Raw genomic sequence first — 18537 nt, forward strand, 5'->3', positions numbered from 1 at the left:
AGGGCTTCACTGTGACCTTGGAGTTAATATCAGTTCCGGCTGAGTCTCTGTCAGTGCCGGCTCACAGCCACCAGTCCTTTTTCTTTGAACCCTTGACCAAGCTTAGATTAAACTGAGCCACAGCTGGCCAGTAAAGTGGGGCATTACTTTATTATTCCCATTCACAGTACTTTCAATATGATCAGTGCCCTCTATATACAGACCACACTGCTGAGTGAAACCGCATCACCCATGTGAGAGGTGGTTATCGCTGCATGTTTACACATTCACAGACTGCAGACATGGAGTGACATTATCCTTCCTCTGGCCACATGAAGAAGCCCAATACTTACTGTTACTTACAATAAATAAAATGTTTGCATCCTGTCCTGAGAAAACAACTTTTATCCTAATGTGTATTTTCATCAAATTAATTACAAAGATACTGCCACAGCTAATTGAATTTGGTTCAGTGTTTCAGGGCTTAGCTTGTGTTATTTTAAATGTAGGAGGCAGTTACCTCACAAACACCGACACGACGACACTCCAAGTTTCTGTCACATTTTACACCCATTCACATAAAAATCAGCTTTATTGTCACTGTTCAAGACAACAAAACAATGGTTCACGTACCAACACACAGCAGTGACGCTCCCTGATTTCAGGCAATTACAAATGTACAGTACAGCTGTAACCCTAAGTCAGCTCTGACCTGAATACATCTAGGAAGAGGCATTTCTTTCTCCCCTTCCTTACAAATACTGGATTCAGTCCATTCATCTGTTTATGTGTCCTTATTTAACCCAACTGTGCCTTTCTTGGAGCTCCTGCACTACTTCCTTGACTTTGTTATTGTAATTTTCATTTGATATTTTATTGTCCAATATGTATTTATAGCAGAAATTTGTGTATATAAAGCAGCAGCATTACTAACTGGATTCAAAATACAGTCATAAAATACAAATTAGTGCTCATAGAGAAATAGAACAATAATGAAACACACTGATGTGCATTAAAGAAAAATAATTCCACTTCAGCATAAAAATCACAGCTCAGTTTGTTTTCACCGCCTCATAATGGATGTAACACAGACGCCGGACCATTTTACACCCTGAAGATCCGAGTGGTTCTGACAGCGTTGCATGTTTGCTAGCTTGTTTGTTTAAACTAGCAAAATGAGCTGAACCAGCGTTTTCAAAAACTTGGTAATAATAAAATCTTGAATCCTTCTCACAATACTGATGATTATAGTTAACCTGACTGATAGGGGTGACGGTTCCTCCTCAAATCAAACTAAGAATGTCACCATAAGATGACCTACAGCCTGATTTTCCTTATCCATATAGACACAGGCAAATTTGTGTAATAGGACTCCTGATGACAACAAAATGAGTCGAGTGCGTGCTGAGGCATAAGGCAAATTCCCACACATAATGGGATAGAGCAAGGGCCAGCACAATCAATGCTTTGCATGTGATGGATGGTATTAATAAAGGAATGGGCAGCAGAGCAACAGCCACGCTGTCGCCGTTCATCATTACATCCGAGTGGTGTCACTGTGATGGTCCTGTCTCGTGGTGCAGCCAAAATAGGTACCAATCCCAAGTCTAGGGGCTTCTGAGAATGTCTGCAGAGACAACATTAAACTATGTCCTTGTTGTGATGCAGACAAATCCCAGAGGGTGAAGCCTGATTCAGTCACAGCCAGTGCTGCTGTACGACATGCCTGTGGAAGCAGAAACACAAAGATCATGCTGTTTGTTTTATAATGTGGAGTTAGCAGAGCCCAGAGGGCCTGCAGCTGATTTATGAAATGACATTAAAAAAAAAATCATTATTTAAAAGGTGGTGTGACTTAGACCAATCTTTTTTCCAAAAAAAAAAAAAAAAAAAAAGTTTATATCTGGATATCCAGACATACTGCAAACAGACACAGCACACAAACCATACATTTATTTTACATTAGTATTTTAATTCCAAAATCATTAGTTAATCATCTACAAAAAAAAACTAACACCAAGGAGCCTCCACTTTTATTTCTGCACATATGAATAAACTGTGGTGGAAGAAGCACTCAGATCCTTTACTTAAGTCAAATTAGCAATACTACAGTGTAAAAATACTCTGTTACAATTAAAGGACCTACATTCAAAATGTTACTTACTGTACATAATAGTACAGCAGTATTAGCATCAAAACATATTTAAGGTACCAAAAGTACTAATGATGCACAATGGCACATTTCACATTATATTGGATTATAATTACTGATGCATTATTGACTACATCACATTAAATGTTGCAGCTGGTGAAGGGGGAGCTAGTTCTAACTAGCTTCTATACATTTAGTTTGAATTACTGCTGGGTAGCTTGTGAATTTTCCACCATAGATCAATGAGGTCTTATAATTATACTGCATTTTTTGATTATTAATCTGGTTATGAAAAGCCTCTAAAATGTAGTTAAGTCAAAGTATGAAGTAACTGAATATGAAAATACTCAAGTACAGATACCTTAAAATTGTACTTAAGTACAGGACTTGAGTAAATTACTTAATTTCCACCACTGTGAATAAAGTTGTTAACATAACATTGGCTGAATCAGAGTACAATACATCACACTGCCCAACCCCTGAACATAAGAACACGCAGGCACACATGGTCATGCTCTCAGGCTGCTCTGAACATGAAGCTTTCTGTTTTTCCAATGTGTCCTGGGATGCAGGTGCAGGACTGCAGAATGTGTGACAGAGGATACCTCACACGTTACTACTCTGCCCCCTGCAGGGCAGAAACGGTAAGGCAACACTGCTGGTCTGTACAAGAGCAAGCACAGCACAGAGAAAGCTTGATTTCACTGAGCCAAAAGCAAACTTATCATGAGACACCGAGTGACAAGAGCCACAAAACATCCTCAAAGGGAATCGTGAATTAAAGTCACAGCATTTCCATTTTTAACTTTAGAACATGTTTTAGTGTAGTGTATGTGTTATGACGCAGCAGGTTAGTCAGTACGAGTTCAGGGGTTTTTCATAAAGTGCCTTATACAACAGCATAACATCCTGAGTCATAAAGTCTGACATGCATTTAGCTGGACCACACAGTAACAATACAGATGGAAATGGTACATGTACTTAGGCTGCTCAACAGGCATCTCTACTCAAACAGGAAGAACTTTAAGAGATCAAGTGGTTGTAAGCAATTTAACTGAGACTGGAAAACTTAAAAGAGCCACTCCCAGTCTGCGCTCTCAGCTTCCCAGTTTCCCCACAAACTCCCTTCATGCTTAAGAACAAAAGATAAACAAGCTTGGCACTCTTCTCCGATCAATCTGAGAGGAATAGAGTAAAGAAGTACCAGGTAAAAGCTAATGATTCCCAGCCCAAAAACAATTAGGTGGTAAGAAGGCAAACAAATAAATCAACTGTAAATCACATTTGGTCACCACTGTAGGGAATGATTACTGTAATTACATAACAGCTTGCTCAGTCATCTTTTAGCAATGGATGGTGTGGGCTATTATAGACTGGTCAGTAGGGCACTGATGACAAGACCTCACGGTGTTTATTTTACTTATGTTAAATTACAAGCACTGGCCTGGCCTGATATGACAACAACAGTGTTAAGCCACAATATGTACAAGTGTTATTACACTGGTGTGCCAGCAGCAACCTGAACATGTCTCGTCCCCTCATGTAATTAAGTGCACCTAAATACTAAAGACAGCTACATTAAACATCTGCTAGAGGTCATTTTAAATGTTCACTCTTAAGATGGCAGGTCATTCTAATGAATCCCCACCAGCACATTTATAGGTGGTAGCAGCTTCTTTCTTAGTATCAGACGTTTAATCTATACTGATTAGGAATCATCTGTTGTTCCAGTATTTATCCTTTCCAGCAGTCGCTGCTCTTACTCATCAAAATCATTTAGCATCTAGCTATGAGACAAAGGGAGAGCAAAAGGAAAAGGAAGGTATGTACAAGCCGTTAGAACTGTACACGACTTCCTTTCTTGGCTTCTCATTTTGAAAGTCATACAGAGCATAAAGACCGATTGAGGGGTTGGGGTGGGGGCGGGGGTGAGGAGTGGACAGCTGCAGAGCATCTTCAGGCGATGATGCGGATGCCGAAGTATTTCCTGAGCTGCTCGAGAAAGATGAAGGTGAGCACTGTGTGGGGAACCAAGCGGATCCCTGCGGGGACGAGACCCTGCAACAGAATTTAGCACTCGATTATTATTTGTAACATTACATCTGTCGACTTAAAGCTACTACTACACCGATTTATTATGATATTATGTTAAATAAGGACGGCATGAAACAGAAGTGTCATGGTTCAAAGTCACACAATATGTCATTGTATTTACAAAATAACACAACATTTCTTGATTCAAAACACAGATAGTGTTGACTCATCTGATTAGTGACACTATAGAGTGCCACAACGTTCGTTTGTGAGCCAGCCTGGATGTCAGCATGTACTGGCCTTGTGTTAACCACAGACCTTATTTCAGGTGTATAACTAAAAACAGATTCAGAAAACCCACTGACTTCAGAGCATACAGTACAAACATGCATTGGCATGTAGAAGGAAGAGCACACCATCCTGCTTAGTAGGTGAGTTAAAATGCATCTAAGATGGGTCAAATACTAAAATAATACATTTTAGTACCTGTAAAGAAATAATCATAGTGGTGTTTATGTATAGGGTGAAGGATTGTTTTTTTTGTTTGTTTGTTTTTTTTTTTACCTTGTAAAATGCCAGGGGACCCAGCCTGGCCGTTTCTCGTAGGCAATGTATCACTCCCTGAAGAGAGAGGCAAACTGGGTTAGAACGAACAGAGAAATGGAGACAGCAGATATGACGAAACAAATGAAGGAAAGAAGAGTCAGTGAAGAGGGAGGAGGAGGGATCTACTCACTGTGTACTCTCCCTTTGAGTTCATCAGCCTCGTCTTTAGTACGTCCAGAGGCTGACACAAGAACGTGGCACAGCCTCCCTGCAAAACAACAGTTTACACAAGCTGAGAATCATTAACAAAAAGGCCTTGGAAGCTTTATACCCACTCAACCAGGCTTTGAGTGCAGACAAATATAACCCGATACTTACAGCAATACAGCTGGAAAGAAAGTGTGTCAGTATGTTATCCCCCATCATCCCTGTACCCAACACGAGCTGCTTGGCCTGGTCATAACACGCCAGCTGAAGGTGGCAAAAATATGAGACAGAACAAGTGTGACATGTTAGTGGTAAGAAAAAAAACCTCTATAATCCTGGTTCAGATGCTGAGCTTCAGCCATAGAAAAACACAGGTCCAAACAGGAAACGCTGCTCCAGCGGCGCGTCTCCTGTAGTAGATGTGTGATTGACAGACGTCAGTGAAATTACTGTAGTGTTGGCAGGATGTGATCACTATATGTCTGTTAAGTGTTGCACAGTGCAGGACTATTACAGGTTGAACATGTGCGTCTGGCAGATTTTTCACCAGGGAACTTCCACTGAGTTTATTGTGAGTGCCAATGCAAAACAACTGTGTGCAGCCTGGATTTCTAGTAGTGCTGAATACAAAACAAACTGGGCTGGTAAACTGATCTGATCAGTTCGGTAGGCATGCACTTGTGGTGCTATGTGGAGCTCAGCATTAGGTCAGTGGTCTTTTTAATAAACAGTGAAATGGTAACGATTTGCTACCTACAGTACATGTACTGTTGGAGCACGGACACTGCACTGTAGGGCCTGTTTTGTCATTTTTTGAGGCTGTTGAGTGGCTCTGTGGGTTATTAATCATCCTGCAGTGCTCAGCTCAAACACATTTCTCATTTGGTTCCTTGCTGGGTTGAACTTGGTAAAGCTGCACTGTACTGTTTTGCCCCTGGGATTCCTCTATTACCACTACACTGTGCCACACATGTACAACATCCAACAAAAGAAGCCTTTACTGTTTCCACGGCCGTCACCAATTTAAATGCCCAAAGATGTTTTTTGATGTTTTCTGACACTTTAAATGCTTTGACCAGTGCATCCCCCTTCTATTCCTCCACATCGATATGGAAGATTTTAAATCAAGTTGCCTGTAAAAGTCAAGGGAGGAGTATAATAAATCAAATGAGACTAATGGCCGTGTTGTGTTAGACACATGCAATTGTTGGTGACTTTTCAAAATAATAATGAAAAACGTTGTTACGCATTTTGATGCAGGCATATTTTAATGAATCAGTTATAGTACATTTAATGCACATCCAGTGCATTTCATACTCAGGTATTGCATCTATACCTTCATGGGTGCCCTGACCTGTAGTCAATCACTCCATGTACATGTAAACACATTGCTAGAGTCTGAGGTCGGTTTCATTTGAATGTCCTTACCAACATAAAACATCAACATGAGGCAGGAGGATTCATGTATAATACAAAATGCAAATGGTACAATTTGAACAAGTGTCCTATTCATCTTGGCTGATACCAACCTTTGTCAGCACCGACAACCTAACGTATCTTTTATTCTGTTTGATCCAACTGCCTTATTAAAAGGACACTCAGATGGATTCTAAATTTGACATCTCCTGTAACATGACTAATAGATATCTTAAAGTGTTTGAGTGAAAATGGGTTGAGATTAAGATTACAACAGCCCAGACACGACACCTTTTACATTGCTCATTCAACGCAGGAGCTTTCTGCCTCGCCATTCGGTGTAAAAAAGGCTTGGGGGGGGGTCAAAGTTGACCTCCAAAATGCTGCAATGAGAGGTAGTAGTAGTAGTTTTGCTGAGATTGAGTTTGCCCCACCTCCTGTATAAATGAGATGAGACGGAACGAGAGCTAGAGATTGAATGCAGAGGAAGCGCGGTGTCAGCGAGAACAAAGTGGCTCAGAGAATTGTAACTATTTTGGGATTGTTTCCCCTTTGTTTAAGTTCTAAAGCACAAATAAACCCAGCCAAACCTCTGCACAGCCTTGTGGGAAGGATTCTGTTTGAATGCAGTCAGAGCACATGCTTCTCTCTGTTGTGCTGTGGCCTTTCTGCTCTGCACCCTGCGTGACTGTGTGGCCCTGCCCTGAACTTCTCAGCCACTGTAATAACCGATTTCCATTTATAAATATGTCAAACACCAGAGCAGGAACAATGGAACTTGCCTGTCCTATGGTGACCAGCGCCCCTCTGCTGGAGGCCATGGTGGCTCCTGAGAACAGTTTCCTCACACCCTCTGCAGGACAGGATCCAGGTCAAACGTCAGACATGATGCCGCTGTGTGCTTAATGCGACGTTAGATACACTATACTGTGGGAATTTACCTTCTCTGAAGACTCTGAAAAGCCCATCAATGGCATGTTTGTAGCTGAAAGAATAAAAAAACCATTCAGTGTTAGACTGTGATAAGGCATTGAGAGGGTCAAACCCGACACGTGAGAACATTACATCACTCACTTTCTCCTCAGTTCTGGTGGTAGCTTCATGTCATTCTGCATCCTAGAAGCACATATTATTCAGATCTTTTAATTCCACAATTAGCATTAACTGGTCGTTTACAGGCACATGCTGAATATTAATGTCCATTTAAATATTGTCATGACATGTTACCTGACATTCACCATGTCGCTCGGCGTGCCGATAAACCCACCAGTGAAACCTGTTGACAGTGAAATTATGTTTGCACACAATCCTGCATGTGCACATAAAGTGCTGGTGTTTCCCCATCGGCGCGGGTCAGCCCTGCTGAGCAGAGGTGTGCAGGACAGAACCATGCTGAGCTGCTCCCGAGTCAGCAAGCGACACATAACTCATGGTGTCAGTGCAGTGTAACTAGCTTGCAACATGGAGCCCGTAGTGTTAGGTGTTATTTTAACCCCTCATCACCAAGTGAGAAGACTCCATTTTCAAATCTTACTGCAGTGAAATTGCAGCTCGGCTTGATTAAAACAGGCTGACTCATGCTGATGGAAAAGCAGCACGGTTGTGTCTGAAATCACCCCGAGGACTACTCAATACAACATGTAAAGTAAGCAGTTCACTCAGCAGTGAACAGTAAACTGAGACTTAGGACACTTAAAGGGTTTTTCATCATAAGAACCGACCGAAACTTGTCCAACCCTGCACTCCGTAGTGGACAGATTAACACACTTAGTATTCAGACACCACTACAACATGGCGAACACTATATAGTGCACTACATAGTGCGTAGGGAGTGATTTCAGATGCAGCCCATATGCTTGCGTGTGCAAGAGAGACAAGGAAGAGAGACGGCGAAAAGCAAAACATGGCCGTGTGCATTCCTACCTCCGAAGGCACCCAGCAGGACCTTCTGGTAGAAGGGCATGGGGCCCTGGTTTGTGCTGCCCATCATGTCCCTCACTGTTTCATAGATAGCAAATCTGGTGAGGGAATATGACATCTGAGGAGAGAGAGGAGAGAGAGGAGGATGAATCCCGTACTCTGCTCATTACTTAACATTTTCATCTTTCAACCACTAGGATGAGCCTCTGACAATACAACAGATCTGAAGAGGTTTTAGACAGGCATCCTCTTCAGCCATCCTGGATCCCTCACATTTACAGAACTGCTGAACACACACCTATCATCACACACTCCCATCATCCATTACAAATATACTTCTTTTTTAACAGTTGTGTATATTGACGAAACATAGTGGCAACATCTCTGAAATCACTTCTCAAAACTGACTAAAAAAGCTTTTTATTAACAGGTTTTTATCCCAGTTGTGTCTGTTTTATCATTATTGTTTTATTGAGATCACTTCTGGGTATTTTTATATTATTACCTCAGTTTATTTGCAATACTGAAATGTTCTACAATGTACAATAAAACACTTAACTTTATTGTAGTCAGTGTCCATAACATCATTCTATATGTAATAAAAATTACGCTAAAACAAGAAATCAGTGGGGGTTTAATTATATATCTATTTTTAGTCTTAGTGAAGGATCTAGAGACAGACTAGAGTATTAACATCTATGTGGTCAAATGAGAAAACACATACACATACACACCTGTCTGCAAAGGGAGGCAGAGAGGCCGTTGTAAAGAGCCAGCACCCCATCATTCTTCACCACATGAACGGCCATCCCCATCATCCTCTTCTTCACCTCCTGCTGTGTCTGCAGGTGAACCTGGAATGACAGTCATGTATAAGGACTGAATACCATGCTAAGCAGAGTCGTGAGTGAGATGATAAACATGTGACAGAACACGGAGACAACAAATCTGCAGACACAGATGACGCATGCTCCTACTAGGGCTGCAACGTCAGCCACATGTTCATTTTTTGTTCCTTCTTGTGGAGAAAATCAAACACACAAATCCACATCTTCTGTTCCAAGTAGATGTCAAAATACTTCAGTGGATGAACTTAAAACTTTGACCTCCTGGTGGCACTAGAGGTAAAGTCAGGGGGTTACCGAAGCCATCCACAGTAATTCTCTGAGAATGAAGACTTTCTGCATTAATTTGTATGCCAATCAATCCAGCACACACTGAAAAGTGTCAGTCTGCACCAAGGAAAAGACAGTGCCATGCATTGGGATATGTAGCTGGCACTGCTAAAAATCCAGAAAAAAAAAATCTTTGAATGTTAACTCTTCTAAAATTGTTTTTGATAACCAAACACAATCTAGTTACAAACCAGGTTCCTCCACTGTGGGAAATAAATCTTGCACAATGACATAAGGGAATGTAAAACAGCAGAACTAACTGCTGCAACTCCAGTATTTTCCTTAAAGCTCTGATAAAGGGATTACAAAGTGTTGTGCAAAACTGTGATATGACTAGGCAATTTAATGTGGACAGTATAAACACAGGAATAATCACATACAGCTGAAGTCAGACGTTCACATGCACTTAGGTTGAAGTCAATAAAACTGTTTTTTAACCACTCCACAGATGTCGTGTTAACACACTCTCATTTTGGCAAGTCCATTAGGACATGTACTTTATGCATGACACATGTAATGTTTCCAGCTGTTGTTTACCCATTATTTCACTTAGAATTCACTATATCACTGGGTCAGACGTTTACATACACTGGGCCTTTAACCAGCCTGGAAAATTCCAGAAAACGTCACGGCTTTAGAAGATGGTTAACTGACATCATTTGAGTCAATAGGAGGTGCAGCTGTGGATGGATTTTAAGGTCTATGTTCAAACTCAGTGCTTCTTTGTTTGACATCATGGGAAAATCAAAAGAAATCAGCCAGGACCTCAGGAAAAACTGTGGACCTCCACAAGTCTAGTTCATCCTTGGGAGCAATTTCCAAACACCTGAAGGTACCACGTTCATCTGTACAAAGCAATACTATGCAGTATAAACACCATGGGACAACACAGCCATCATACTGCTCAGGAAGGAGACGCCTTCTGTCTCCTACAGATGAACGTAGACAACAAATCTGAAGGAAGCAGGTACCAAAGTGTCTATATCCATAGTGAAACAAGTCCTATAGCAACATAACCTGAAAGGTTGCTCAGCCAGGAAGAAACCACTGCTCTGAGTCTGCCATAAAAAGGTCGACTACAGTCTACAGATGCACACAGGGACAAAGATCTGACTTTTTGGAGAAATGTCCTCTGGTCTGATGAAACAAAAATATAACTGTTGGGCCATAATGACCATCGTTATGTCTGGAGGACAAAGAGGGAGGCTTGCAAGGCAAAGAACGCCATCCCAACCATGAACAACAGGGCTGGCAGCATCATGTTGTGGGGGTGCTTTGCTGCAGGAGGAACTGGGGCACTTGACAAAATAGATGGCATCATGAGGAAGGAGGAATATGTGGATATAATGAAGCAACATCTCAAGACATCAGCCACAAAGCTGAAGCTTGGTTGTAAATGGGTCTTGTCCAAATGGACAATGACCCCGAGCAGACTTCAACAGTTGTGGCAACATGGATTAAGGACAACAAAGTCAATGCATTGGAGTGTCCATGACAAAGCCCTGCCCACAGTCCAATAGTGTATTTGTGGGCAGAACTGAAAAAGTTTGTGTGAGCAATGAGGCCTACAGACCCGACTCAGTTCCACCAGTTCTGAGGAGTGGGCTAAAACTCCAGTTACTTACTGGAAGAAGCTCGTGGAAGGCATCCCAAAGGTTTGACCCAAGTTCAACAGTGTAAAGGCAAAGCTACCAAATACTAACTGAGTGTATGTAAACTTCTGACCCACTGGGAATGTGATGAAAGAAATGACAGCTGAAATAAATCTTTTTCTCTACTATTATTCTGACAGTTCACATTCTTAAAATAAAAAGTAGTGATTCTAACTGACCTAAGAATGTTTATAGAATTAAATGTCAGGAGCTGTGAGTTGAAATATATTTGGCTAAGGTGCATGTAAACTCCTGACTTCAAATGTACACACAACATGGTGAAAGATTACACACAAATGAGCTGACAACTGCCTGAATACAAGATTGTTTTTCATATGTCATGTCCAACTAATCTTGTTTAGCAACTCTACCGTGTTACTTCAGGACAACAACCTAGCAGCCTCTCTGGGGTGTAATGGATACCTGCAATAACACAAAAGAGAAACTCAAAGCATGACTAAGCACTTTCTGCTATGTGATATGTGTGTTTGATCAAGCCCTACTTCCCTGTTGAAAACCACATTCAAACATTGTGTAGTCTGAATTACACTTCAATCCATCTAAATTTAGATTCCCTATTTACAGCTTTTAAGTATTAAGGAGCTTTTAACATTCGAAGCTCGGTGCGCTGTTGATAGAAAAGCAACATATGCCTCACTATCCATTGACGGAGTTCTCGTGTTTATCTTAAAAGCTACGTGGTTGAAATGTTTTAACAGCCCTTCATGAATGAGGACAGCCCTATAAATTCAATTATGATCAGGAGTGCCTCTGCCTGAAGGTGAACTGTGTGTTCCATTGTTTTTTCATTCTAAAATGACAGCTGTCAGGGGAAATCACAGCACAACAGTATAAAATATTATTCACCAGATGCATTCTGGGCCATCCAAAGTTATGATGCACATAAAAGTGCTGTTTACAATACACAGAATAAAATCTTATCTTATTGTTTTACAATTCATTAGGACCATTATAAATTTGGCTAACCCTTGTGTTCTGTTAAGAATCTTAAGTAAGATGCACTTAAAAATTAACTACTGAGGTTTTTGTTTTTCCTTCAAGCCTGATTTGCTCAAGCAGGGACAGAAAACTTGCTGGAACCAATCCACTCTGTCCCAGTGGATCACAAGGACCAGGTCAAAACAGTGCCTTGCCTCACTTCTGTCAGACACTTTCTCATTTCTACAGCTGTGACACAGCTTACGGAGGATGAGGGCGCGTCACAACACTTGGCAACAATTTGCTTCAAAAGGCAGTTCTTCATAACTAAGTCAATCTGAACACACACAGCATACATATTTTTAGATTCAGTGCAAGTTACACTTTCAGATGATGTTACAGTTGCCTTTGAATAAACAAAACCACTTACAAATCACAGAAAAAACACTGCTTATATCTCCAGAATCTGTCTGAGAATTACCACATTTTATGGTTTTATTCAGTACCAAAACAATCAGGTGATAGTTGTCTGGACATCCATGGGCACACTGTGCAAACTGGAACTGTTAATAGCTAATCTGGAGTACATTTAATGGTGCCAGTTTGGGAAAATGTAAACAAATACAGGTTAAAAGTTGTAGCAACATGACCCATCCCCATTCCACATTTACTGCTCAAGTTGCAGCTGTCTCGAGCTTGTCTGGGAGAGAGGGGTGGGGGTGGGGGAACTACTTTGTCAGGCATTAAAAAAAGAAACAGACTCAGGAAACGAGAAGACTTAACACTGTTGTTTCAAACAAGAATATGACCCAACATGCTTCACCAAACCATCCAGACAGTCCCTGTTTCAGACATCAGCCAGGAATTTCTTCTGAGATCTCAGATGAGTTGATGTACAGCGAAGCACAGGCAGAAGGAAACCCAACCAACTCAAACACCTCTGGACCACATCCCAATTCATGGCAAGAATAGTCTGTTGTCAGCCTGAGTAACACTCAGCTCACTGGCAAGTTTCCTTAACTCCAACCCTTTCTTTAAGTACATTTGAATCCTTCTTATATAAAAAAGTGATGCAGATGAAAAATTTCAATTCTAATTCCTTTCTTATATCTTCTTTTCAGGTTTCTACTTTTACAGGTCTTTACAACTACTTGTCAAATCAAAAGAAGTTCTGCCCACCCCAAAACTGACAGCATTCACCAGAAACGCTGGTAGAGCTGGAAATATACAGAGACTAAGCAGTACGTTCACTCCAATGTCGTGTAAACTGCTGTTTTTCAGTGATAACGTCACAGGCTTGAGCTCGCATGTAATTGCAGTTTGGGAGAGTTAGTGCTCTTAAAGATAACTGGCCTCGCTTCTTCTCTGTGCAATAAACTTGCAGTTACTGACCAGTTACTCATTAAAGGACAAAAACATATTGTGTCGTAGTAAGGTGCTAGGCTACAAGGTGCCACCAGTGCACCTTGGCATTGATTCTACAAGTCCCTGGACTCTACTGAAGGGATGAACCCTGTTCATCCAAAAGATATTTCCTCTTGTGGTGTTTTGATGACAGTGGCAGACACATCTCTCCTAAACCTCCCAAAAGTGTTTAACTGGGTTCAGATCTGGTGACTGTCAAGGTCATAGCGAATGATTCACATTGTTTGTTTTCGTACTCATCAAACTTTTCAGTGACCCCTCGTGCCCTGTGGGTGGAGGCACCGTCATCCTGGCAAAGACCGCTCATTTATTCACATTTTCCCTTTAATTTGTCACCAGTGTGCAGAAACCTACTTTGTACATTTTTGTTAATTGTGCTGTACATACAATTGACTGTTTTCATAGTTTGTAAATGTTGTACACAAAAACAGGTCACATCTATAAAAGGCTGTTCTCAATACAAGTAATGATGTGATGCAGCCACATGTGACTAGTGTAACAGGGGACTCGACCAACACTGTGGCAACTAAATGGCCACACTCAAAGTTATGCTCCTAACTGTATATGACATGGCCACATAGCACACTCGATAGGGAAGAAACAAAGCACTCCAGACATTTTTACTGAGAAGTAATTGCAGGGCACATGACTTCCCGAGAATCAGTCAGTATTACGGGGGGAGATTATCCAACCCTAACAAATGTGATCTTACTATTAGTCTACCATATTATATTTATCCCATATAGCCTATTATATGTAAGCCTAAGGATGCAATGGGCCATTGTGTGTACTTCAAATGAAAAGAAATCCAATAATTACCTTCTATAATTCTCCACTAATATTAACAGTGTGTGTTAGCTGGGCTACACATGTTCCACTGACCTGTGTCCTACATTATAACAGCCCAGAACATTCTAACAGACGTTACAGTAATACCACAGGAGACATGACACCCAGGAGTGTGGCATGGTCACCACCAGCTCACTGCAGCTAAGCACACAACTAGGCTACACCTTAAAGCCATTCAGAAATACAGTGGTAGTACTACCACCAGACTACAGCGTGCTGCTCTGGCCTGCAACTCCTCCACAATCCATCAGACACTGGCTGCTCCTCACCTTGACGAGATCCAGAGGATGCGTACAGCAGGCGGCTCCGCAGGACGCCAGTCCACCGAAATACCACCTCGATATACGTCTCTCGGTCATGGCACCGTCCCCTGAAGTTGTCTAATGCAGCTACAACGGTGACTTCCTTAGTACCGCAGTACTCCGTCGCGTTCCCGGCCTGCAGGCTCGAGCTGGCACTAGCTGGCGCTCTACAAGACACAGATAACCTCGTTAATCTTCAAACATTCCGATAAGACACTCCACCACGGACCGGGGGACTTTGGGCTACGGCAGCGTCCGCGCACACTCTCGCCACCTAATGTGCGTGTCTGCATGTGAAAGACCGTCTGTGTACGTGGGCACTGTTACTGCCACAATGTGCGGCGCGACAGGAAGCAAAGCTGTCAGAAGAAAAGTGCGCAACCAATTGTCGCCGTGCATGGTGGATCTGTTTGCCTACCCCGGGGCGCGAAAGTCCTACGGTCGACAGCGGGATATGTAAACACCACAGCACCGAGCAGCAGCGTGGTCTTCTTCTTCTTCTTCTTCTTTATCTTGTTCTGCTGCTACTTCTTCTTCTTCTGTTTACTGGCATTTGGCAAACACCTTTAGGTACATTACCGCCACCTTCTAGACTGGATTGTGGATCAGAACGGCTTACCACTACTGCTATATTAAAATAACATCACTCAGTTCACTTTATGTTGTTTTGCTCAGTCCTGTACTCTCTAAAAACCCTTTAAGTGCTCTGTATCCTATAATTTCCCTGAGCTTTTTCCAACACCTCCGTTAAATTAAAGTTCACTCCACCGCTTTGAACTGTATTTTTAAATAACTCCCTCTCCCGCCTGAACCTGGGACAACCCATAATAACATGTTTCACAACTTCCTGTATCCTACAATTAACATTCCCCTGTATTACGGTCCTTCATCAACTTCAATGTACTTTTCAAACCAGTATGCCCAAATCTCAGTTTTGATTTCTATTTCTATTTCTCTTTCTATTTCTTCTTCTTGTTTTTATTTAACAGTAGGTTGCATCCAACGTTAAGGTGCATTTCCACCACCTATCATTACGTAGTGTGGACCAAAGATATTTATCCCCGTGTTAAGGTAAAAAAAAATAATAATAAAAAAAAATTTTGTTTATCAATCCGGTTTCTATAAATAAATAAAAAGACAACTATTTACTATACTTCCTCATAACTGAGTAAACTCAATATTCAATTCTTCTACTCCCTGTGCTCTAAGCGGTCTCTTTCTCTAATCTTTAGAGAAGATGTTCTAATCTTTCACTCTCTGAATTACGTATATTCTTTGCAACGACGTAGTACATGTTCTACTGTCTCTACTACTTGGCAAAAGTCACACAGCCCAGGTGGATGTTTATCTACCCGGCTAGGAAGGAACATTCCCACAACTGTTAGTAACTTTCCCTTCAAGTTCTACAAATGTTTTCAATGATAAAAAATGTTGTTGCAATGTTATATTTGAACCGATTTATAACATTCTAGCTGAAATATTCAATAAATGTTCTTAAAACATTGTGAATGCAATGCTTATTTGTGAACTTTGAAGCAACGTTGTATATTTAACAAAACTAAAATGTTCTGGCTACAACTTTTTGAGAACCTTCTCAGAATGTTGTCATTGTAATGTGGATAACATTCAGTCAATGTTATTTATTAAACAATGTGAAAACATTGTGGCTGTAACATTCTGAGAACCTTCTGAAGACATTAATATAATGTTGTCTGGATAACCTTCAGCCAACATTATGTATTTAACAAAAGTAAAAAGTAATTAAAAAAAAAGAAGAAGAAGACATCATGGATACTGCTGCTGCTCTTCCACTGGTAAACATTCCATAGACTGTCCCAGGTGCATGCTGGTCCTATACCTGAGAGATGACCTGAAAAAAGTCATGCTACCCATTAGCTTCATTGAGGGGTAGGGTTTTTTAAGTTTGAGGGCATTTGTTCAGCCAAAGTAAACAGTCCCATCAGAAAAAACAGTCACGGCATGACTGGATAAACTGTATGATGATAATGCATGTGAGCTGTGCAGTCGTTTGACACATGTTGAAAAGGCGTCTCTCTTTTTTGAATGTAAGCTTATATTCACTCTCCTTTTAGCTCTGGTTTGGTCTCCATCAGCTCCTGGAAGAAATATCTGGCCCTTCAGCAGCTAAAGCTCTACTATGCTAATATCTAAATGCATCTAACAGGTGCTGGACAAGTAGTGTATAGTGGGTACATGCACTAACCAGAAGCCTGCTTATGACAAGCCACTAAACACACACAGGATCTTTTTTAATGGGACAAGCAGTTGATGTAATTAATCTAACTGATCCACTGTTTTTGCATTTGAGGGCTAGAATGTGGGTTAATGTTGACAGACACTAGTGTACAACGTGACTCACCCTCTTCATCAGAGACATCCAGCAATTCAATCACAGTCCCTGGAGCATTAAGCTTGTGTTTCTTTGTCACCGTCTGGCAGCAAGGGAGTTAATGGATCCCATTAACTATCGTTCACACCGTACATAGATTATCTTCCTCAAATGACTGCAGTTCAAAGAATACTCTCTGAAAAGTGGTTTACAGCGTTTGTCCTGTGATGGAGCATCATTACCAGAAAGTGAGGAGGTAGCTTCTTTCTAAAGTAATTACTTCACTGACATTATTGTTATTACATGTTTATGGCAAAATCCATGTTGTAATTACAAAACAGCCCATCTGACTTGGTGCTTAATAACACACAAGTGCATCAGAAAGCAAACAAATATGAACGACTAATGTCAGACAAAGTACACATTTAAAGGTAATTATACCCAAATTGTATGGATACAGCGCTATATTTCCAATGTGAAGTATTTTAATACACACACAGCCAATTCTGCCATCATGTCAATATCTTACATTTCTCATGACGTGAATGTGCCAAAGGTAACTGAACCATACAGTAACTCTTCACTTTGACTATTATAAAGCTGGTAGACAGATCAGATCCAGGAGCAGTCATAGCCAGTAATCCCTCCAACAAAGAACCGGTTTCCTGACTTCTATAATATGAGGCTGACTACACGCAGTGGGTGGGTGTGACTTACTGTTGTGGTGGTGATGATCTCCTCTGTGAGGACCCTGAGAGTATCCACCACAGAGATGTAGCCCAGCCTCCGAGCAATACCCAGAGCAGTGTTACCATTCTGGACAAGGAGAAAAAACTAATGAGATGTGTGTGTCTGTGTGCTTTTATTTGTGTGGATGTGTGTTTACAGTACATACCACAGTGATAGCATTGGACTTGGCACCGTACTGGAGCAGTACGTTAATGTGTGTGTTTCCTTGCTGGGCTGCCTGGTGAAGGGGAGTGTATCCATTCTGGGAAGGAAATAGTTCAGCACATAACATGTGTTACTTATAATTTGATTGAATAGATTCTTAACAGTCAGGCAGCTTAAGTGAAACACCGTCCAGTTAGTGGTATAATTAATGCAAGTTTTCAAAATTCAGTACTTCCCCAAAAGCACTTGCTTGATCTGGTAATTCCACGTGCATTATTTACTGATGTATTACTCAAAACCAACCCAGTCTTCTACTGTACCTTGGTGGGGATGTTGACCTGAGCTCCTTTGCTATGCACAGAGCAGCCATGGCAGCGTGGCCCTCCTGGGGGGCCAGATGGAGCAGAGTGACACCCTGCCTGGTCAGGATGTTGGTCTCAGCTCTGTACTGCAGCAGGACTGTGGCTATTTCTATTTGGTTCTTCTTGGCCGCAATGTGGAGAGGAGTGTAGCCGTTCTGATTCATAAGGACAGAGGAGCGTTAACAGGACTACTGCTAACATTCAGATAGCAATGCTTGTTGTGGCAGTTGCTACTTTGGGAACTATCATAAGACTGGCACTGAAAGTGTCCAACAAACAAGCACTGTGTGTGTATAACTGTCCCTCTCTACCATGAACATACACACCGTAGATAT

General features: G+C 41.3%; 1 protein-coding gene across 2 annotated transcripts; it reads right to left on the reverse strand.

Annotated features, from left to right (window-relative positions):
- Nucleotides 1-2439: 2439 nt before the first annotated feature.
- slc25a10b (solute carrier family 25 member 10b) lies at nt 2440-15492 on the reverse strand. Of its 2 annotated transcripts, XM_020618451.1 has the most exons (12): nt 15015-15492; nt 14564-14763; nt 8989-9108; nt 8258-8372; nt 7562-7610; nt 7409-7450; nt 7276-7319; nt 7117-7187; nt 5090-5182; nt 4902-4979; nt 4730-4786; nt 2440-4189 (listed from the first exon to the last, which is right to left on the reverse strand). In XM_020618451.1, the coding sequence occupies exons 2-12, from the start codon at nt 14651-14653 to the stop codon at nt 4088-4090; spliced, it is 861 nt and encodes a 286-aa protein (XP_020474107.1). In that variant the 5' UTR covers nt 14654-14763; nt 15015-15492; the 3' UTR covers nt 2440-4087. The 2 variants fall into 2 exon arrangements, with proteins under 2 accessions (XP_020474107.1, XP_020474108.1); XM_020618452.1 differs by lacking the exon at nt 15015-15492 and having other exon boundaries at nt 14564-15008.
- Between the last annotated feature and the right edge of the window lie 3045 nt (nt 15493-18537).

Source organism: Monopterus albus, unplaced genomic scaffold, assembly GCF_001952655.1.
Source record: "Monopterus albus unplaced genomic scaffold, M_albus_1.0 scaffold205.1, whole genome shotgun sequence".
NCBI lineage: Eukaryota > Metazoa > Chordata > Actinopteri > Synbranchiformes > Synbranchidae > Monopterus > Monopterus albus.

What these genes read in the sequence shown, in the direction of transcription:
- slc25a10b (XM_020618451.1), bottom strand. Translation starts at nt 14,653, where the DNA reads ATGACCGAGAGACGTATATCGAGGTGGTATTTCGGTGGACTGGCGTCC. An exon ending in ATCCTCTGGATCTCGTCAAG is followed by an intron (nt 9,109 to 14,563) that starts GTGAGGAGCAGC and finishes CTGTCATTCCAG; the next exon opens with GTTCACCTGCAGACACAGCA. An exon ending in TTCTTTCCAGCTGTATTGCT is followed by an intron (nt 4,980 to 5,089) that starts GTAAGTATCGGG and finishes GTTGTTTTGCAG; the next exon opens with GGAGGCTGTGCCACGTTCTT.